Source organism: Carassius gibelio, chromosome A19 (assembly GCF_023724105.1).
Source record: "Carassius gibelio isolate Cgi1373 ecotype wild population from Czech Republic chromosome A19, carGib1.2-hapl.c, whole genome shotgun sequence".
NCBI lineage: Eukaryota > Metazoa > Chordata > Actinopteri > Cypriniformes > Cyprinidae > Carassius > Carassius gibelio.
Window position 1 is genome coordinate 19,455,221 of NC_068389.1, and position 23,701 is coordinate 19,478,921.

The window sequence follows — 23,701 nt, forward strand, 5'->3', positions numbered from 1 at the left end:
AATCATACAGACACTATTCAAAGTGCTCCATTTCACAACAACAACAACAAAACAAAAAACATTTAAAAATGCAGAACAGAATAATTCAATAATACTCTAAGCAACTTTCCTCACGATTTATGGGCTTACAATAATCTTGTATGTGTAAAGATGGATTGTTGTCCTGATGTCCTTGTATGTGTAAATATGCAAAGCTGGTGACAGTGTTTTGCTAGAGGGCTATATTTCACTCGTTGAGTTTCAATGATAATTACATTTCGCCAAAAAAGCAATGCGGGGCCATTTGGAGGAAAGTCGTAACTTTTTAACTTATAAAAATGTATTCCCATTAGGATGCTATCAAAATAAATAGGGAAAGACTTCAAAGATCAATCTTCTTGTCAAGCTCCGGTGCTTTTAGAGAACTGGTAATGGCTTGTGCCATCATGAATACTAACCAAATCTTTTGTTTGTCTTTGTGTGTGGTGGTGCAGTGGCCTTGGCCTCTAGTGAGCAGAGTCCTGTGGTGATCATCGTGGTGGTTTCGGTGGCTGCTCTCATCATGTTACTGACTCTTGGAGTTGGATTGCTCATCTGGAGAAGGTATAACTGCTATTTCAATGCTTTTAACAAAGACTTAACTCCTCAAATGCTTTTTTCATTCAATGCTTGTGGAAATGCAGAACATGTTCACAAAGTTATCAGTCATGATTTGGTGAAAATGATCCTTTGCATCTTCAAATCTAGCCTGTCAAACATGACTGTCTCGTGACAGTTTTGTTTTTGGCGGAACTATCCCTTTAACTGAAATAAGATATGGTTGCACATTCAGTTTCTGGTCTATAGTGGGTCTCCCTAACGGCAGCCTGACAGTTGCATCAGGAAAATACTTTTTCTACTTCCATGGTCTGCGAAATCATCCATTAGAATGAATCAAAACACTTTTTAGTCGAGCCCATCGCTCACAAACACAGATGCACAAACTCATCTGTCATCCCCCGGGGGCATGAAGCTTCATTCCTCTTTTTGAGAAGCGCAATGCCCTTGTTAGCTTGTTTGACGGCCAGCGCAATCGCTCGATCCAATTTTGGCATGATTGCGAGACGTGTACATATGTCGTGTGTGTGTTTGTAAAGGCTGCCTCTCCCAGCAGGGAGTGAAGGTGGAGAAATATGAAGAAGGACATGCCTTCTGCTCCTGGATTGTTATTTAGACAGATCACTCTCACGCTGATCACATAGACAACAAAACTGTCCCACATGCACAGAAGTGCACCGGGAGATGCACATGAGTGGATATATGCAATACTGGAGAATCAGCAGTGTTTTCAGAAGCTCATCAAGTTCTTCCACAGTTGGACATTAAAGATCCGTACAGTTGTCTCTGTGATGTAGTTGTTAGAAGGATAGGTTGTGGTACTCATGTGGATGGTGCAGGTTTGAGACTTGAATTGTCCTGATTCAGTTGTCCTTAATGTGCCATTGTTTTAGTGCCATGTTTCCAAAAAAAAAACTTACCATAAAGATTTTGGGCCCTATCTTGCACCCAGCGCAATTGACTTTGTACACCGACGCATGTGTCATTCCTATTTTGCACCCGCGCAAAGCGCGCTTTTCCCTCCACAGAAGTACGTCGCTAAACTAGTGAATGAACTTGCGCTCCCTGGGCGGATCAGCGCAAAAAAAGAGGCGTGTTCCGGCGCAAACAATCCCTGGTGCTATTTTGCTGTTCCATTAAACAATTGCGCCACTGACCAGAAAAAGCCTAGTCTAAAGTCAGTGGCGCGTTGCGCGTTGTTCATTATGCTATTTTAAGGGCGCATGCTTGACCTTAATGTATATAGCGTGCACAACGCGCATACACTTTGCTCATATAATCTACACAGATTTTTATTAAGATTCATAAATTGTTACACTAAAAAAATATTAACACATGAGATGACGGAAATCATTGTGGTGTGCCACGAAGATGTGAAAAAATAGGCATAAATCTTGCTTACAAATTATTCAGGCTAATTGTAGTAATTAAGGATCAGACCTGTTTGCCCAATAGTGGCAATACATATATGTATATAAGGACATCTGACAAATTGGTTTGTCCGTCAAGAACCAGGAAAAAAAATCGATGAAACAGTTGTGGCTATTTCCTCCCACGCCTGTTTAACCGACGCTATTTTGGGTGGGTTTCTCCCATCCCCATACAACACAATTTCTCTGTCTTTCATTGCTTTTACAAGAACATCAGTCTCCTCGGCTGTGAACCGCTCCTGGCGTGCGCCTGGTAAATACGCCATAATAATAGCAATCCATAATGGAACTTGCGCACCTGCTTTTAAAGGGAATGTTGGATGACGCTCTGATTGGTTTATTTCACGTTACGCCCAAACCACACCTATGAATAATGAAGCTACTTCAGACCAACCTATTTTAGATTTGCGCCGGGCGCAAGAGCCATTTATCCCGCCGGGAAAATAGCAACAGCGCCGAGACCCGCCCACAAACTTACTTGCGCTTCGCGCTTTGACACTTGCGTTTCAGATCGTTTAAATAGGGCCCTCTGGCTGTAAGTGTTTATGCCAAGCAAAATGTCAAAGTAGTTTTGTTTTCCTTGGCCATGACTACAATCTTTAAATTCATGTAATTTTATTATTGTATTTTTTTACTTTATTCTCATAATGTTACTATTTTAATTTTGTAATAGTATGACTTTTCACTTCATTCAATTTAATTTATTGTCTCAAGTGATTTAAAAAATAAATAAATACTGCTTTCATATTGTTGTGGCTTTATTGTAATTTTGCCATTTTCGAAATATTACCACTTTAAACTTGTAATGTTGGGACTGAATAGTCATTGATTTTACAAAATGTTATTACTTAATCACTTGATTTTTTTTATTATAAATTATAATTAGTACTAAAACCTTTAATGTTTATCGCCAATTCACTTTCATCTCATAATTTATTATTTTGACTTTATTTTTAATATATTTGTACTTCAGTCTTGTGATGTTAAGATTTTGACATAACTGACTTATCAACATATTACAATATAATATTATTTAAAAGTATATATGAAATATTATCAAAAACTACTTCCATAATAGATTTAATGTGATTTAATGTGTTTCGAAAATATTAATACTTTAATCTTGTAATTTTACAACTTCATTATCTAATCTTTGACTTTGTTTTAATAAAGGATTTATAGTGTATGAAATTATTCAAAAAAAAAAAATTGACTTTATTAGTGTACTGCTTTATCTTAGATTTTTATTTTTAAACATCGTGAACATTGTAAACCTATGAGACAGAATATAATTTTTTTTTACATTTTCATGGTAAAATGTGTTAAATAAAGCTGAGAGTATACCGCAGTCTTATAGGTAGCTGAAAGCAAAATCATTTTACAAACATAAATTAAAGGAATGCAGGATGCAAAACTGCTTGTGAATGATATATTGAGGAAATCTATGGATATTTCTGCCGTGTTTTGCACTGGGTCTGGGTATTTCATGCGCACAGAATATCACAGGTTTTAGGGGAGGGAGTGGCAGACAGAAAGCACACGCTCCTATAGCTCTCCGTTATGATGAGAATGGATTGTATTGAGCCGGTGTGGAATGGTCCTCATTCATTCTCAACCACACACAATGGAGTATCGCCGAGCCTCTGTCAATCACACACAGCACAAAATCTCTTTCATATGCAACCACAGACTTGATCATCAACTCAGACAACAACACACAATCTAGTTGCATGTCATTCTAACACACAGAAGAGAGCGGATTTATCGACTAGTCTCTGATAAAGGGGTTTATATTAATAAATGATGTGTGCGAGAATGGTTTATTAGAGCATGTATCAGGTGTGAAATTGTGTTGGACAAACGAAAATTGCTGACGTCTCATTGAATTTAGGCACACCACATGCTTGTCCATAGTAGTATGTTACGTATAAGTGAAACATAAACAGCCAATCTGCATGGACATAAGACACAATATATTGATTTTTAAAGACAATTTTTGTCATCTCATTGAGAGCTTTGCCCTTCTGCCACAATAATCTTGCATTATATGTCTGTTATCTTCATTTCAGGCTTAATTGTTATTCAGTTAATAATTGCCATCTAATGTAATTGATTTGTTTGATAGCCCTAGTTTATACACATTTTGAACATCTAAATCTTTTCAAATCAATATCCATGCATATGAAAACAGTACTGCTGATCTTTCAAGTTCTTTGACTCGAGTGTTTCTGTTAAATCAGATTGGTTTATACAGGGTTTGTTTTAAAAGATACATTTTGTCCCCAAAACCCTTCTGAAAATTCTGGGTCCTATCTTTTCTCATTCTATTTCAGGGACTTCTTTTATTATTAATAATACTCACTTACTTAAATGCGTAAACACACGGCCAGCGGATTATTGGTATTTGTGGACAGCCTTTCTTTTGGCCCTTTATGTACATTTAATATACTTGCATCATCTGAAGCCAGTGGGCTTTGTGTCTGTGCCTGTGTTTGAAATGAAATACTAGCATACCGCTTTAAAAAATAGTATGTGAAGGTCAGAAGAGAGTGCAGCGGTCAGGTTCCGGAAGCAATAAAGCCATTCAATTGATTTTAACAATTATTTCAACCAATGAAGACAGACCTACTGAGAGTTACGAGGTTTTCCGTTGATATATGCTTTGTGTGAAGCCATCAACCCACATTATTTCAACTTCTTTTTAAAAGAACCTAGTATCTAGTTTAACATCAGAACTCTTGGTAGAAAACTACATTATCCATGATTCTGCAAAGAAATCACAACAATCAGAGAATTACATCAAGCAAATCATGCCAAAAATAGCTCTTTAGCAGCCTCCCACTGACATGAAGTCAGTTTCCCTAGACTCTCATACTACTTTCTGTATATATATTTCTACACATATTTTGCAATAAACATAAAGTGCATTGTTTCTCTCTCTCTGTAATCAACATCTAAATCAAATGATGAAATTACTAATATAAAATACTATTCAAAATTATCAGTTGTTTTATTTTTTCCTCTATCATTTTTCATTTTGGTGTCATTCACCGTGCTTCATGGGATTGTAGTTATTTCCCTTTTTAAAGCATTCTGGCATAATAATCAAGGAACCTGGCTGCCGTACCATGGCTGAGTAACATCACTGCACCTGCTGCACCCATGGTACGGCAGCCAAGTTCCTTGATTAGTACGCCGGCATGAGAATGTAGTTCCTAGCCATATCGGCCTAGAAAATCGCAACTTTTCATTTTCCGTTGGTCTTAGTACATAATGTAACTACAGAAGAGTCTTAAATGAGAAAAATATTGAAACTCTTTGGTCATTTTTGAGCAAGATGCTAACGGTCTAATCAGATTCAATGATCTATGCTAAGCTAAGCTAAAAGTGCTACCGCCAGACCCAGAGATCGGCTGAATGGATTCAGAAATTGTAAAAATCGACTGTTTAACTCTTTGCGAGCTGGGAAATTAGCCTTTTTTTTTTTTTTTAAGTGGAGTGTTCCTTTAAATCATAGTTTGTATTCGCTTATTACTGTATAACAGAGACTTTTTTTAAAAAATCCCTATGGAAAAAAATTAAAGGGAAAAATACTTCTAATCCCCAGAGCTACTGAAAAAGTGGAAAGGCACTGTTGCCCTCTACTGTATATGCAACAAAGAACATTTCAATTTAAGGTTTGTTCATGTTGTAATGCATTTTTTTATAAATATACATGGTTATTTATTGGTTATAGTTTCAATCCAACTCTGTGTATAAATTTCTGTCCAATCTGTTTCAACTATTTCTGTAATTTAGTGTTGAAGTTTTAGATTTGTTTTAAATCTGTTAGATGTGTCTTGGGTCTGAATACACTGAGAATCTCCTGCAGAGTGTTTTCATCCACACACACACACACACACACACACACACTCACATAAAGCTCTAACTTGTTCTTCTGTGCAGTCACTCCTTTCACTTTCCACTCACCTTCACTCCTCTCTTCACCACCCCTCCTCTCCTCTCCTCGTCTTTTGATGCAGACCATCGTATTAGCTCTCATACAAAGTTATAAAAGACAGACATTGGTTTGAGGGCTATTTGTCCTAGTATTTCTGTCAGAGAATAACTCTGGATCGTTCACCTGAGAATTTACATTGTCATCATTTGTCACCTTAGGTTAACTATAATTCATTTTAAGTAGGTTAGAAGTTAGGTGGCATGAAAGGAAGTGAAGATGCCACTTCAGTGAGTCACTTCCTATGTTGACAATAGTAAGAAGGCTACTCTCAGGCCCATTCTCCCTCTCTTCCTTTAGTGGCTTCTCCAGACCGTCCAATGTAGCTCCTACTCGCGTGGTGCTGCTCTCTACCTCCTTCTCTACTCTTCCTCCTCCTCCTCTTCCTCCCTCCACGCAGCTGTCTCCCAGGTACAGGCATGCCTGCGTTTCTTCACTAAACCTCCTACCTTGCTGCTGCCTTTCCCTTCATCTTCTTTCCTCTCGTTTGTCCCGTCTGCCTCGCCACCTCATTTCCTAACAGAGGCCATGTTTACTCCTGCTATTAACATCTTTAACAGGTGGTCAGCTGAGACTGATTGCATGACCAGTTTGTTATTTTGAGGGAAAGTTCTCAAAATGTCATTTTTTTTTGAGTCACAGAGTTGAAGTCAACAAATGCAACTTGTATGTGCTGAACATGATCCGTCTCGCTGTATATTGGTGTCAGGCAAAACAGATGTTTTGAGGACTTTGAATGGGACTTTTTCATTTAATTTGAATAAACATTTTATTTTAAACCAACTTGGAGCTAAATGTAAAAAATTTTTTTTTTTTTTTTTCACCCCATGGGATGATCAATAGGTAGATGGATGTGGATGGTCTCCACTGTCCGATCAGGATGGATTACTGTTTACATGTACAAGTTAAGCAACCATAATCTTAGGAAAGTGATATGTAATTAAAAATATAATTTAAAAATGATAATATTTTTATTAATAAAATTATATTTATTATTATTAATTCAGTGTAATAATAATGAATGATAACTGTCAAACTCAGAAAATTATACATTTATAAACTCATAATTATTAAATATTAGCAACTTACATTGCATTTAAGTTTATGTAAATAATAATAATAATAATAATAATTTACTTACGGTAAAAGTGTAAAGTGACCCTGAGCTTAGGAAAGGTAATGTGGTCATTTTAATAATAATAATATGAATGCATTATATTATTATTTTAATGCAGTTGACAGGTCTTTTATACAAAGCCGCTTGCATTACATTAAAGGTATACATTTTGTCAGTTCATGCATTTCTGGAAAGTCAAACCCATGATCTTGCATTGCTAGAGCCATGCTGTACTTTGCTATCAATAAAATTAATAATCTGGACCTTGTTTACTCCTGTATTTATTGCCCTCCAACAGATGTGAGGTGTAAACATGGTCAGAGAGCTGAAGTCCCTGCAGGCTTTGTGTAGTCTCTCCTACATATTTTTCTTTCTCTGTCTGACGCTGTCATATTCACCTTTTCAGAGTAGACTGTGAAAGTCCTAATTAGATGCCTGCCAGCACACACACACAAATGTTGAAAGTCTGTTTGGTGTGCGTCCTCTTTCTTCTCAAACAACAGTACACGCGCTGGCAAATAACCTAGTCTCCAAAATCGTGTCAGAGTCCCCTTTTGAGTGCTTTTCCACCCCTGGTGTGCGTGCGTGTGTGTCTCTATTCTCTAATCCCTCCCGTGGTGCATGTCTTTCCCCAATGTCTCCATGTCACACTAATCCACAACGTAAAATCACCCAAATTCCATCAGATCCTGCGGTGGCCTGATTCTTCTTGCACTCACGCTATGACTATGTCAGAGCAGCGGTTCCACAGGAAATCTCTACATGTACACACCATGGACTACCAAAGATAAAACCTCATGCATACTTTTAAACTTATGATTTTAACTGAAAAGTGTTGTAGATTTTCACCTCAAAGGAATCTTAAAGAGATAGTTACCTCAAAATGAAAATGATCACTTAATTATGACTTCTGTGCAATCCTAGCCATTCTTTTCAGTGCTGTGAATGTGAATGAGGACTGTCAAGCTCAGAAAATCAAGTGTAAAAATAAGCAATTTTTCCATCTCAAGGGAAATACAAATTTGTTATCTTAAGTTCACTCGGTTGCATTTTTGTTTAGACTGGCGGTACAGATATGTTCGTAAATAACTTTAATACAAGTTGTCATTTTAAGTGCTCTTTTGTCATTCCTTTCAGTCGGTAACGGCTGTGTGCTGAAATTTTCTTTTCTTTAACGCAAGTTGTTTTATGGTCATTTTATGCTTTGTTTTTAAAGACGTCATTTTTTTGTTGTTGTTTTTTCCATTGCAGACAGTGTGGCTACAGTAAAGCCAGCCAGGAGGGGGATGAGGAACTCTACTTCCAGTGTGAGTATCACGTTGTGTTTCCATGCATACATGTGCATTCATTCCACAAATCAACCGGACTGTCAGGATTATTTCTGATGGTAGTAATGGATATAGCTTGTCAGAGACTGAGAGCTTAGGTGGAAGGTAAAGGGAAAAAACGGAGTCTAAAATAGAGTGATCAGTGATAAAGAGAGATTAGGAATGTATAAAGTGGCACTGCATTAATGTCTAAGTCCAAGTACGTGCCTTTACACCAGCCAGACTAGTGCTCCAGTCTATTAGCATGTTTCAGACGCCCTCTGAGATGATAAGAGCGGGGGAGGGCGCTACCAGTCTTGGAACAAAGATGCCAAATTGCAGCATCCAGTGTTGAAGAATATTGTCAAAATAATCCATTGAAATGCATGCAGCATTACTTTTTATGGCTAAATGTTAAGTTACAATTGCATTGCTTTTATTATTGCCAGTTTACTGAGACTCTGAAACTCTATGGATGGATTGTGAGCATTTTTTTATATTGAAAGTTGGCAAAGCAGATGTATATTAAGAGTGGTTTCCTGTCTTCTCTTCACTGTTTTTTCATTTTCTTTTTTGGCAAAAAGCCCCAAAAATCTAATTAATTCATTAATGCAAAACAGCTGCACAGGGCTGGTTATCTCTATTTTTTTATGCCCAGTTATCTCTCTTTCTCTGCCGTTTTCCCTCAAATCTTTGTAAACTCTAGCCAGATGTTAGCATTCTGTTTCACGTGCGTTAATATTTATGTGTGTGTGTGTGTGTGTGTGTACTGTATGTGTAAGCATGTCAGAGCAGCAGTAGTTTGGTGAGTAATGAGCTTCTGTGCAGAGCAGTCATGCAGATGGGGCATTAAATCTGCTGAAAGAATGAACACTGGCGGCTTCACACACCTTTGAGCTGGTTTGTGCCAAGTCTGTCTCACAGTATATCTGTACAGTATATAATACTTATATTTGCACGTGTTCATTAACTTGTAAATATGTACATTATGCCAGGATGGACACTTGTACAGGAGGAAGATTGCCATGAGGATGTAGGAGACAGATTTGTTTAAATCTTTCACGTTTCATGTGATGTTTAATATTTTTTTAACACTTTTCTCTTTATTGAAGCCAGATTTCCAAGCAAAATTTGGTGATGTAAGGCTTATTCTTATTCCAGCAACAATTAAGTATTTAATAAGGCTATAAACGTCATATAGATTAGATTTTATAAATACATTTCATATGGATAGAACCGATTAAACAGTATGTGATTAAATAATCATAAAGAATGCCAAAGAAGGGTAATGATTTGTATATCGTGTATGTATTTGTATATAGAACTATAACCCAGATAAAATAATGATTACGTGTTTTTTCATTCATCTTAACTGTTATTGTATAGCTGTTTTTATGTAATTAATTTATGTGCTGCTCCTTTAAGGAAAGGTATGCTGTTAGTCAATCAGCATTGATTGCTGGTTTCGGCTCCATTATATCTTAAAAGAGCAGCACAAAAATAAATGAAATAAAACAAGTATATAATACAAGAATTATAACAAATAAATAAATGTATTACAAAAATGTAATGTGCAAATTAATGAAAACGCACTAAAAGTTGTTCTGTCTGGGTTACATAACACAATCTTGTGCTTTCTGCAAACTAGGACAAATGTTCACTCTTCAATGTAGAATTTAAGGAATCTCTCAGATCCTTCACCTTCCAGCAAAATAATATTTCAAACAAGAACCATTCATTGAAAACAAGAAGAGTACAAATAGTATAAAAAGAGTATAAATTCAGATTTTCCTTAAAGGGGTCATATGATGTTTTTTTAAAGATCGTTATTTTGTGTAACAAAATATTTTGACATGCTTTAATGTTCAAAACACATTATTTTTCAAATACTGTACATAATTGTAGGTCCTCTATGCCCCGTCTCTCAAACGAGTCATTTTCTACTAAATCCCTCCTAATGACAAGCGCAGTCTGCTCTGATTGGCCAGCTGATCCGGTGCATTGTGATTGGTCGAACACCGCAAGCACTCAACACCCTTGTGTGACCCTGTCTCTCTCTCTCTCTCTCTCTCTCTCTCTCTCTCTCTCTCTGTCACGCACACACATACACACACAATGTGCACACCTCAGAATTTGAAAAGTTAATAGCAAATACTTAAACTAATAACAAAACAGTTACAGTAGCTGATTCAGAAGCGATAGATTGTCGTAGAAAAGCCAGAATTACCTCCTCTACTATGTTCATGAAACAGTCGTCCATAAAATGCATTGCTGTTCTGTTGTAAGTAATTTTAAAGATTCCTAAATGCATCTACTTTCAGAAGGACAAATAAAGTGATTTGCTTTCGCCTAGATACACACAGCATTTCACAGACATGTCTACTTCAATTCTAACTGCAGTTACTGAAACCACACCTTCTTTCTTTGCCTGAACATTTGGACGACATTATGCAAATATTTCTACACAGTGATGTAGACATGTGGAGGCGTGTTTGTATGAGTCATTTTAGTGGGGCGTGGCAGAGTCTTAACTTTGATAAAGAATATCTCTTTGGATTTGAGACTTTAGTCTTTGCAACTTTACAGATCTTCTTCAAGCACCAAGACCTTGTAACACTCCAAAGAGAAAGGAAAAATGTAAATCGCATCATATGACCCCTTTAAAAATTACCACAAGCACAATACTCTATCACGCAGTTTCATACAGAATAATTTCCCACGTTTCACAAATTAAATCCCATCAGCATCATCAGATACTCTCTTGCTCTCGTTTCGCCCTGGCTGCAGTTCTGGTGACCCATCGTTCATGATCTCTGTGTCTCCCACCGTCATTTGTTTTACAGATTTGTTCGTCCATTGGTTATACAACTAGCCCTTTCAGCACACTCTCTTTTCACGTTGCAAGTGCATTCTGTTTGTTTTATATTCATATTTTTGGATGACCTAGAAACAATGGGTAGGGATCAGTGCTTTAGCTGTCATTATAAAATCACTGAGGCCTACTTTGTTTGCGTATGTGCTTTAGATATGCAAATGTATATGCATATAAATGGTTTGTGGTTATTAGTGTATGGGGATTTAAATAGCTTCTGTGTACATTTGGGACACAATTGTCCGCAGAACTAAATCTGATGAGACATTTCTTTGGGGAACGTCTTCAAAGGTAAAAAAAAAAAAAAAAAAAAAAGAGAGAGAGAGAGAGAAAAAGGATCATTTAAGTGTATAAATAAAATGTGTATGCAAATACATACTTCTATTAAATTTTTTCCCATGTAGTATTTCTTTGATTTTGTTCATATTATGTTCATATTACTTGTAATTAATGTTGTACACATTTAGATAATTATGTGAAGTGTTTGTGTGCCTGGCTGTTTGGGGATCTGGGTATTTTTGTTCAAAAACGTCAGTTAGGCAAATTATAGACCTATTTAAAATCGAAATGAATTAAGTGAGTGTAAACTTGTCTGTAGGCGAAACTGAGTGCATTCTCACACTTTTTGGTTCTTACCCAAGCGCAAGACTTATTGTGGTTTTGTACGTTTCCTTTTTTTTTTTGTATTTAATTTAAGTTCAAGTTGGTTTTAACGGTTTACAATACAAATACAATACAAATCTTCCTATAATGAGACATATATACAGAAGTACTTTGCAAAAATTGCATAAATAACGGCATCATTTTTTACATTTACAACAACTCTGCATACTGCAGTGCTTGTGGACAATCGAATGCACTTTAATTGTCATTTATTCTACGTTTTTACAGCCTCTACTCTACTCTAACATAAATGCTGCAATTCTGCAGTAATTTACCATCGCACCGGTGTCTTCGTGGCAACTACTTTGCCAAAGTTTTTGACATTGAAATATATTCATTTTTGAGACCATTTGGATCAACTTAACAGGACTTTCTTTCCCACTGCTTTTGCAACATATCCCAACAAAGAAACTTTTTTGCAAAAAAGAACACAGCAGCATTATATGATGTAACCACTTTGCACAGTTTTCTGTTGTTGTTGTGATGGTGTCATCAATTTCACATGTAACGGGAAGAATAGAGCATCAGAGTGTAAAAAAACGTATACTCTTTTTAGTTTGCACTAATCATTTAGTGCATTCCTATTAGTTTAATTCATCTGCAAACTTCTGCTTTTAGTTTAGTGAACACATATTATGTAATTATAACCTTGGTGTGTATGTTTGAAAGCTTCTTTGGCTGAATCAGATCGTTTGATAAAAACAAACCCAAACAGAAACTAATAGGAAGTTAACTGAACTGGACCCCTAAATCACTGTAATAGCAACCTCACATGTGAATACATGTGCTAGAAAAACCTCATTCCTGTGGAAGAGGCTTTCGATCCTGAACCGCACTCTCATGATGGAATGGAGCACCTTTAATTTGCTTTGTAATTGTATTCTTAAGTATGGGTGTATGTATGTGAGCTTCAGATCAATAAGCTGTTATGAGACTGTGAAGTTGAGACCCTGGTCTGCTTTGGGTCGATGCTGACTTGTAAGCACATTTCAGAGTAAGACTGCCTTTGAGTCATAACGCAAGGATACAGTAAAACAATACAGTATGAAAATAATAAAACAGTATTTAACATTTTTATATCTGTTGATCTTTTTGTGGATTTAAATTTTAAATATAAATTTAAAATGTATAAATCTTTGTTAGCAACATATAAGTATACTGCACTATAAACACTATGGTCCTGTATAGTACATGTTCAGTTACATTTTCTCATGCTTGTCCAAAACTCAACGCGATGATGTTAGGGTATTTTAGCTGGTTGCCAGGGGGCTGCTTTTTGGTAGCTCACTGGCCTACCCACATTTCCTAAAATAGCAAACTATGTGATATTTGCCGTTTTGTGAAAACTGAATGAGTTGCATTTAGACAGTGCGGTGCGTTTAGACAGTATATACATGAATGCTTTAAATACCTCTTGTCATTTTTCCATCCTTTCTTTCCAAACTGACAGCTACTATCATATGCTGCATGAGAAAATCAGGCCAGATTTCATCACGTGCAAAATAACCATAAGGAGAGTCAGTCTTTGAAAACCAAAATGTATGAATAAAGCATATGATATTTTGATACCTAGAGTTGGCTCAGTCTATTGGAGTTTGTCGCCCATTTCATTTACAATAACAGTAAATCAATCAATATTAATGCTGAGTGTAGTACCACCAATTATATATATATTTGTTTTTGTTTTTCAGTTAAAATCCCAACCCGAAGGACCTACATTGACCCAGAAACCTGTGAAGATCTGCTCCAGACTGTTCATGCCTTTGCCAAAGAGCTGGACATATCTAGCATCAAGATCGAGAGGATAGTCCATACAGGTACCAGACATCAAAACCTCCCTACTTCACGCTGACTTTTTCCACTATCCAATTCATATCCCTGCAAATGTATTTTCTATTTGTGACAGCCTAAGGTTTTTTCATAATAGTATCTATGCAAACTATCTATGCATCACATTTTTCTCAAAAATAAAGGTTCTGTCATCATTTACTGACCCCTCATGTTGTCTCCAAACCCATTTGACTCATTATTTTTAAACAAAATGTACAGCTAATGTTAATGTATGAAATGTACAGCTAATGCTAAAGTAGTTTGTCAAAAAAGCACATTTTTCTAAAAACAAAATTGCAGTGAATGTGCACGGGAGCTTTCAAGCTTCAAAACAGGAAGCAAAAGTATCATAAAGGTTTCATAAAGGTGCCATCTAAGTCATTATTCACAACATGAGTGCAAGTAAATGGTGTCATAATTTTAATTTTGGGTATCTGTTCCTTTAATTGACGAGCAATGTTCTGATTTATTCTATATTATGAGAAACAAATAAACATCAAGTGAACCCTTGCCTTCTTCAGGAGACTTTGGGGAGGTGTGTCGTGGTTGCCTGAAGCTTCCCAGCAAACGAGAGTTGCCTGTGGCCATAAAGACCCTACGTGCAGGCTGCTCGGAAAAACAGAGACGCTCATTCCTCAGCGAGGCAGGAATTCTGGGACAGTTTGATCAAGCCAACATTGTGCGTCTGGAGGGAGTCATCACCAGAGGTCAGTAGAGACAAAGAGATTGTGTAATGAATAGATGGCATGGAAGAAAAGAGAGATGTATGGGACGTTCCTCTGTAGAGAATGTGAGCTGCAGGGCGATTGGGACAATTGCTAGCAGGACAGGGAATGACAAAGAACGAGAGGATTTGATGGCCTTCACCTGAAAGAGATTCAAGAGGAAGAATAGATGACATGTCCCTGTGCTGAAAAAGAATAAAGAAGGGATGAGCTGGTTGTCCCACTGCAGTAATGGAAAAGAGAATGGTAAGTCATTGATTGGACAGTTTATTGGGAAGTGGACCCTTGAATAAATGGGCCGGTCCTCAAAAGCGCAAGAACAGAAAGGGAGGGAAAGGTCGATACTTGCAGGATGGATGATCATCAGAGGTAAAAGATCAAGGACAATGAGGAGCTGTAGATGTTATCACCTCCAGGAAGGACAGAATGAAGGGAATCGAGCTTAAATGAAACTGGTAACACTCAGTCAACAAGCGTGATGAAGGGAAACTTGGCTCGGGGTGGAGATGTACGGAGAGAGAAGAACAGATCCATCTTTAGATTGATCGATGTGATGTTCCTGGAGATAAAACAGCTAGATGGATTTGCTTTCTGTGTTCTTGCTGAAAGGAATGAGAGATGATGAAGGTGTTGTAAAGACAGGGAAGACCGGAGGGGAAGCTAGATTTGCTAAATTAAAGAACTAGCAGTGGTGATATTAGTCTGGGACTTTGTGTATTAGTGCGGAAGGAATTATTAAAGGGATAGTTCACCCAAAAATGAAAATTTTATGTTTATCTGCTTACCCAAGATGTAGGTGACTTTGTTTCTTCAGTAGAACAAAAACCAAGATTTTTTAGCTCAAACCATTGCAGTCTGTCAGTCTTGTAATGTAAGTGGATGGGAATCATGGCTAAAACATAAAAATAAAAATAAAAACATATACAAACAAAACCAAATTAAACCCTGCGGCTCATGACAATTCATCGATGTGTACTGACACAAAACGATCGGTCTCTGCAAGAAACTGAACAGTATTTATGTCATTTTTTACCTCTGATTCACGCAATGTCTGAACTGTTACAACTCCCCTAAGCATGTCCTGTTGTGTGCATTCTCAGCAGCAGGCTCTTGAGGAAAATTTAATTCCTGTTTAAATGCTCCCTTATTTAAATGTATAGTTTGACTTTTTTTATCAAAACATAATTGGTTCTTCTTTTTTATTGTTTTAAATGAAGAGTAAGAGACCATTTATTCAGTGGTATTTTGGAGATAAGAATGAATTGGGATTTTGGGATTGAATTAGCCTGTCAAAGTGTGTTTGTGTGTGTGTGTGTGTGTGTGTGTGTGTGTGTGTGTGTGTGTGTGTGTGTGTGTAACAGCAGATGTTCACGTTAGAATAATTGGTGGCCAAATCACAGCAAGCCCCCTTAATGACTCTAATCTTTCTCCCTGACTTCTCCTCCTCCACCTGCAAATCTGTGTTGTTGTTTTTTCTGCCATTTACCTCCTGAAAGCTACACACCTCTACTCTTCATCCACCTGTCAGGCCATAGACCTCCACAGCTCTAGTGGGATGAGCCCAGAGCTGAGAGCCCGGTAGGAGGTCTTCTGATTGGGGTTGGTCAGGCATGTCCGCTCCTCCCCGCAGGAGTTGTGATGGAGCAGGGAACGGTAGATTGACCAGAATGATAGTGCAGCCTCCTGTTCATTTGACTGGTCATTGAATTCTACAGATTGTTGGTGTCTGTGTACGTGATTGAGGGATCTGTCTCTCTCTCTCTCTTTCTACCTCTTTTCCTTGCTCTCTCTTTTGCTCTAACACCTGGGGATTTACCGCTACCCACCTCCCTAATGGAGCGTACTTCCTTCGTCTTTCTTTGGGTGCTTTCTATCACTCACTGTCAAACGCTTACTGGAAATACAGACACAGATATATTATTATACAGTGCTATTGAATACTTCATTCTGATTGGTCAGTTGCTGTTGCAGTTGTCAGTTCTTTCTGTCTGTCTATCTAGATTTTGCTACTATACCTTTAAAACTATTTGGTGTTCTGACTTCCTATCAGTTATTTTTACACTTTATCTGTCTTATTTTCTCTTGCTCTATGATTTTATCTGTCTGCAGTGACTTGCTGATGTATAATCTCTTACATAACACTTACACTTTTATGAAAATTTGTTTTTGTGACCTTTGGGCAACCCTACCATGTCCTCTTTCCCTGCTGAAGGATTAAACAAACACATGATCCAATTATTTCTTTAGATGTGTGTTTTTTTCTTCTTCTTCTTTTCTTATTGCTGCAGGCAACACTATGATGATTGTGGTGGAGAGCATGGCCAACGGAGCCCTGGACTCTTTCCTGCGGGTAAGAGAATGTATTTTGCGTCTGTTTGTTCTACTGACTAGAATATTCTGAGTCGCCAGATGCAAAATGCTGAGATAGTACAGTAAATGGTATATATATAAAATATTTAAGTTGCATTACAAAACCTGCAGATGTGATTTGCTGATAAAAAGAAAACAATGAGCGGAAAGAGCCAAATAAGGCATTTTATCTCGTCTCAGAGTCAGATGAAGTGAAATTATTGAAAGTTCTCATAAATATATTCTATATTGATGTTTTCTTCCCATTTTCCTTTCCTTTTTTTTCCTTTTTCATTATTTCCTTTTTCCATTGTTCCTTTTTTGTCATCTCCATTTGTATGTTCCTTTCCCTACATTATCATTTCTTTTCCCTTTCTCATTTCATTTTTTTTCCTGTATTTTCCCTTTAATTTCCTTTCCATTGTCCTTCCTTTTACTTTGAATTGTCAATGTTCCTTTATCCCCCTCTACATCGTATGCTACTTTTCTTACCTTTCCACTCCATTTCCCTTTCCCTTTCCCTTTGATTTTTCTCTTGGCAACATTTGTCATTCCTTCCTTTCTTTCATTTTCTCCCTCTTTTCTTCTGCTCAGAAACACGAAGGTCAGTTGACTGTTCTTCAGCTGGTGGATTTACTGAGCGGAGTGGCATCTGGGATGAAGTATCTGACAGAGATGGGTTTTATCCATCGCCGTCTGGCTGCTCACAAAGTCCTAGTGAACAGCAGCCTGGTCTGCAAAGTGTCAGGCTTCAGACCTCTTCAGGACGACAAAATCGAGGCAGTCTACAGCACACTAGTGAGTATTTTACCATAATGCCACACAGCGCTCTCAAACACTTCTGATTGAGTTCGAAGAGCCAAGTAGTCAGCATTTCTCTGAAAGCCAAAGCATAGCTCGTATCTAGTTTATCAAACTTTTATGTGATTTTTTTTTATTTTTCTTGCGAGTACTGAAGCTGAATATGCAGCATAATTTAAGAACACCTCAGTGCTTCATGCTTCTGTTATGATCAGATGAATGCGGTCAGGATACAGTACGGCACACTAAACCCGTCCTTCACCTACACAATACACTCAAACCGTGATATTACTTTTTTGTGTTTGCTAGTGATGTTTCTGAATTAACATTTCATTTATCTGCTTTCCTTCCTACCCTTCCCTTCCAAGTTTGTTTTCCTCTCTTTTTCCTCTTTACTATTTTACACTCCATTTCCCTTTCCCTTTCCCTTTGATTTTTCTCTTGGCAACATTTGTCATTCCTTCCTTTCTTTCATTTTCTCCCTCTTTTCTTCTGCTCAGAAACACGAAGGTCAGTTGACTGTTCTTCAGCTGGTGGATTTACTGAGCGGAGTGGCATCTGGGATGAAGTATCTGACAGAGATGGGTTTTATCCATCGCCGTCTGGCTGCTCACAAAGTCCTAGTGAACAGCAGCCTGGTCTGCAAAGTGTCAGGCTTCAGACCTCTTCAGGACGACAAAATCGAGGCAGTCTACAGCACACTAGTGAGTATTTTACCATAATGCCACACAGCGCTCTCAAACACTTCTGATTGAGTTCGAAGAGCCAAGTAGTCAGCATTTCTCTGAAAGCCAAAGCATAGCTCGTATCTAGTTTATCAAACTTTTATGTGATTTTTTTTTATTTTTCTTGCGAGTACTGAAGCTGAATATGCAGCATAATTTAAGAACACCTCAGTGCTTCATGCTTCTGTTATGATCAGATGAATGCGGTCAGGATACAGTACGGCACACTAAACCCGTCCTTCACCTACACAATACACTCAAACCGTGATATTACTTTTTTGTGTTTGCTAGTGATGTTTCTGAATTAACATTTCATTTATCTGCTTTCCTTCCTACCCTTCCCTTCCAAGTTTGTTTTCCTCTCTTTTTCCTCTTTACTATTTTGCTTTCATTTCTATATTTTTAAGTCGAATTCTGCCCACCATGAAATCTGTCCAACTGATTTGTGTCATTTGTGCACAAAAAAAATAAATTAAAAAAAGAGCTTAATCCAGGAAACAATCCTAGCAACAATCAATTAGCAAAATCATAGTTACAATTGTAGCCCACTTGTCTGGGCTGGTAATTGAAAGGTTGTAGGTTCAAACTCTGCAAAGAGCAGTTCATGAAGCCTTGAGCAAGTCAATTAACCTCAGGTTGCTTAAGTCTCTGTAATTAGTGTGCTGTGAATCAGATAAAACCTTCTTCACAATGACCACTTACTGATTAGTACTAGAATCTATAAGGAATGAGTACATTTGTGTCAATTTGTTATAAATAACAGGGTCTGTCTTTCTTTTAGCACGGAGGAAAGAGTTTGGTGTTGTGGACGGCCCCAGAGGCCATTCAGTACCATCGTTACAGCTCCGCTTCTGATGTCTGGAGCTTCGGTATCGTCATGTGGGAAGTCATGTCCTTCGGGGAGAGACCGTACTGGGACATGGGCAACCAAGATGTACGTCCATTCCTTTATATTTCTTCTAATGTATCGCCACCTGTGCAGTTCTGCATTGCTCTTCCTCTGGTGTTTCTTTCTTAAACCTTTTCTCTCTTTATCTCTTGCTCTCTCTATTGGGAGGCTGCTTTCCCTCCTCCTTAAGATCTCCCTAAAAATCCTTTTATGTTTGTTTGTGATTTTATATTCTTTTTCTCCCTCGCTCTCTCTTTCCTGCCTCTCTCTGTTGGTACTAGGATGGGATTTTTCTGTGTGAAGTGGGGAGTAATGCATTTGTATAAAAATTTAAAAGTAGCTAAAGCGAGGGCCTTTAAAGACCCCAGATAAAGAGTGTGTGTATCTATGCGTGTGTGCACTTTTGACTTCAGCTCCGTGTCCAATCAGACTCAGAAGTCACATCACGTGTGGCCTCCTTTTCATGCCTGCAGCAAAAGATCCCCATAGTCTCTGAAATAAACCACAGTTGAAGGACATCACAGTGTTTGGACCCCAGTAATAATGCAGTCTCAAAAAATGTAAAGAAACAACACAATACAAATTAAACAAATAAATAATAAATATGCTTAGCAAAGAAAAAAAAAAAAAACAGTCAAGGGCACATAAAAAAAAAAAAATTCCACAAACTTTTAATTGGTCCATGCATAGTCTCTATTTTATTTTATTTTATTTTAATAATATTTCTAATTTATAAGATTTGGCTTATATTATTATTTCATTCATTACCTATTGAAATGAATGAAATAATAATATAATTTGCTAATTTGTTTCTAATTGTACAGTTAATTTTATTAGTGCAGAGTGATTTGAAAGTATATCGAAAACATCCCGGAAAAAAATTCAGCAATAAGATGTGTTTACAATGGGGACCAAAAGTGAGTTCACACTGAAAATCTGTTTTAAGACTGGAAATAAACTAAAACCTTTAGGGTTTGAAAAATGTCAATGAAGAAATGTTATTAGTCTGCACTATTTATGCATCGCTAATCAATTTATTCCATTACTCCAACTAGTCAATAGTTATGTTTTTGTGTTTAAATTGGTGTATTTTTACCTTACAGGTAATAAAAGCTATAGAGGATGGGTTCCGGTTACCCGCTCCCGTGAACTGCCCACCGTCTCTGCATCAGCTCATGCTGGATTGCTGGCAGAAGGAGAGGACAGATAGGCCCACCTTCACCCAGATCCACAGCGCTCTCAGCAAGGCCATGAGGAGCCCGGACAACATCGGGTCCTCCACCCTGGGACGCAGGTACTGAAAAGCTTCTCATGGATCCCATCTCCATGAGAAATCACCCCTTTTCCACTTTCCTAGAAGTATTTATGTTTCTCATTCTGAAGACAGAAATCTCTTTCTGTGTTTGTCAAGGACTCTGGGCTCATCTGTATCACTAGCAGAACGGACACTTCCTTCCTTCCCTTCGTTTAGTTCAGTTGGAGAGTGGTTAGAGGCGGTAGACATGGGCCGCTACAAAGACAACTTCACTGCTGCTGGATACTGTTACCTGGAGTCAGTGGCTCGCATGACTGTTCAGTGGGTGACATTGAAATCAAGGCCTTAATAGTGCATTTCTCTTATTTGGTTTGTGTGTAACTCGCTCTGTTGTTTTTGCAGGGATGTGTTGAGTCTCGGCATCACCTCTCTGGAGCACCAGAAACAGATCCTGTCCGCCATACAGACTCTCAGAGCACAGGTTATCCAGATGCACGGCCGCGGAGTGCAAGTCTGACAGACCCTCAGCAGTGTGCTGACTTGCAGAGAAAAGACATATGGACGTCTGTTCTCATAATTACCCAGCAGGCCATTCAGCGGTCAGGAAGTGAAAACCAAGTCACTGCAAATGGTAGTTCTCTTCCTAATCTTCGCCTTTTCATTCTTTTAGTGAACACTGGTTCTCTCCTTCCACAAACAAGTTCTTGTTTTCTGAGGGGGACGTTGTCACAAGCAAGAAAATTCCCCTTGAATAACCTGCGTGCTGATATTGACCTGCCTTTCTTCTGCTGTTCATCAGTGACATGAGCTCTATCCTTTATATTAGGACTTTAAGGTGGTTGAGACCCTCCGTCACTGTCCCAGAGCAGGGAGGTTTGACTCTGACCAATCTCAGAGCAATCAAAAGGGTGACATGTAGTCCTGTTTTCTTTATCCAAAGAAAACATCTCATGTTTTGTAGCCACCGCTCCTCCTTGTTAAGTGGACTAAACCAAGAGCATGTCATCCATGACCATTTGCTCCTCAGACTAGAAGAACATCTCGCCGAATCTTCGGGAAATAAGTTGTTTTCTGAGTTAAGGAATCTAAAAAAATATGTAAATCCCTTTTTCTGTGTATATTCTTGATTTGGTTACTGTCTACTTTTTTTTTTTTTGCTTTCTTCCTTCCACACTTGGAACTCGTTTCCGAGTTTAAATTAGTGTTGTCGGACATTTGTACTCATAATGTTTTTTTTTTTTTCTCATTCCGTCTACTATAAGGACAATGTTTGCACTGCAGTGTCCATGACTTACAAAAGCTTGCACCATATTTATTAGATGATTTATTTATCCATTTACAGATGCTTACTGGAGTTTGAATGCTGAAATATTGTTTGAAAACCGAAAACAAAACACTGAATTTAGCTGCCATTTCATCAAAATGCACTTCGATTTTATGTAATTTAATTTGTTTCTGCACTTTGAAAAGCGAGTGAGTGAATGTGTAGGGGATGTATACACACACATACATTCACACATTTACACGCTGTGACGGCAGGTGTCCAATACTCGTTTCGTACAGCGCAAGTGTTTGTTCTTCAGTGAGGATGTTCTGAATGTTCCAGTGTTACTGAATTTAGACTATTGTGTGACGTGAGCGTGTGAACAAGACTTGGTTGTACTTGGATGTGTTTAAGCAGTATTGAGTGAAAGCCTAATTCAGAATATTTACAGTTTGATTATAGAAATAGGTCGGTGCAAATCACATTAACAATGACCAGGACACACAGGTTGGATCTGGACTTTGCCACAAATACATATAGTACAAAAAGACTGCTTTTTTTTTCTTATATTAGGTTGTTGTTGATTTTTAGGATATAAACAATTAAAGAGTTTTGGAATTTAATGATAAGAGCATCATTTTCACACTGTGTTTTACAGTTACACACATACAGAGATGCACATTCGTTATTATTGCAGCCATATCATATCTGAACGTGGCGCAAACCCGTGTTAATTATCACTTCAAAATGTAAAGGACAGAGACATGATGTACTGTACTGATTAACAGCCCTTTACCGAATAAGACTCAATTCCCCTTTGCATTGTGTATCATTCTGATCTCTGTTTGATACTGTAAATATGTATTTGAAAATGCAATCTATTTTTATAATTTGTTTGAATAATAATGTGTTAAATGAGATCCTCTCACTGTGTTGAAATTACTTACTGTTTCAATTTGGCGAGTCGCCAAAAAAGTAGTTTTCTTTTCCTTTTTTGTTTCCTTTCAGTCAGAGTTTTTCATGATTTTTACCTGTTTAGAATAACAGATGGCTATTGCAATATTGAAACATGTTATTAAAAAAATACAATACATGTACTCTAGACTTTATTGTGTTTGCTCGAGGTCTCCTGGCTTCCGGCGTACCTGCCTGAAGTCATACACGCATTGGAGTCTATTTTAATCTTGTGTAATCAATGTCGAGGCACGGCAATCAAGTGTTTCCTGTCAGCTTTCAACTCCCGGAAAAACAGCGGGAAGCAAAAAGGTTTTCTTTGTTCTGTATTTTTATCAAAAGGTTTCTTTTTAATAAATTATTTTCATTCCAGCTAGATACTTTTTGTATGAAAGTGACGGGATGAAATTGCACCAGAATATTTATTATCATTTCATGTTATAATGTCTTTCCCACTGTTATGTATCTAATTCTGATTCTTTTGTTAGATATTAAGTCGTCATTCATTCCAAGAGATTTAAAGACGTCTATTTAGTGGATCCAAGTGCTCATATCAATAAGAATTTAAAGGGTTTCAGTACTCTCACATTTCTAAGTACTAAAAAATCCCTTGGAGATAATAATGGGGGAGAACTAAAAGTGTGAAAAGGAAGTAATGCTTTGTGTGATTAAAAAAAGTAAACCAGGTAAAACTCCCAGCAGTGAGAAAGCAAGACGTGTGTGTGTGTGTGTTCTCTTAGGGAGTGTATACATGTTTTTGTGTTCAGATTAAAAGACTCTTCTGTAAGAAGCAAGGAGGGTCCACCACTAAGCCAGTGTGAAGGGGAAAGTTTCCAAATACAAAAGTTTGATGCAAGCAGTTAGAGTGCCAGCTCTCAAATCGGATTTGGGAAATTAATCCGGATCGGGAGCAAGTGTGAACAAACAAAGTGTAGTGGGGCTTGAAG

The 23,701-nt window shown here is 37.6% G+C and overlaps 1 protein-coding gene across 7 annotated transcripts in view; it reads left to right on the plus strand.

The window, feature by feature from the left end:
- Positions 1 to 22,902, plus strand: part of LOC127935853 (ephrin type-A receptor 7) — a 130,740-nt gene extending 107,838 nt beyond the window's left edge. Inside the window, exons 8-19 of one of the 7 annotated variants that reach the window (XM_052534043.1) lie at positions 474 to 582; positions 6,304 to 6,414; positions 8,372 to 8,427; positions 13,654 to 13,779; positions 14,314 to 14,499; positions 16,806 to 16,867; positions 17,461 to 17,664; positions 18,036 to 18,371; positions 19,174 to 19,326; positions 20,385 to 20,575; positions 20,693 to 20,857; positions 20,939 to 22,902. In XM_052534043.1, the coding sequence (XP_052390003.1) occupies positions 474 to 582; positions 6,304 to 6,414; positions 8,372 to 8,427; positions 13,654 to 13,779; positions 14,314 to 14,499; positions 16,806 to 16,867; positions 17,461 to 17,664; positions 18,036 to 18,371; positions 19,174 to 19,326; positions 20,385 to 20,575; positions 20,693 to 20,857; positions 20,939 to 21,053 (1,814 nt within the window). In that variant the 3' untranslated portion in view covers positions 21,054 to 22,902. The remainder of the gene's footprint in view (positions 1 to 473; positions 583 to 6,303; positions 6,415 to 8,371; positions 8,428 to 13,653; positions 13,780 to 14,313; positions 14,500 to 16,805; positions 16,868 to 17,460; positions 17,665 to 18,035; positions 18,372 to 19,173; positions 19,327 to 20,384; positions 20,576 to 20,692; positions 20,858 to 20,938) is intronic. The other 6 variants (XM_052534045.1, XM_052534047.1, XM_052534048.1 and 3 more) reach the window with 6 other exon arrangements.
- The last annotated feature ends 799 nt before the right edge of the window (positions 22,903 to 23,701 follow it).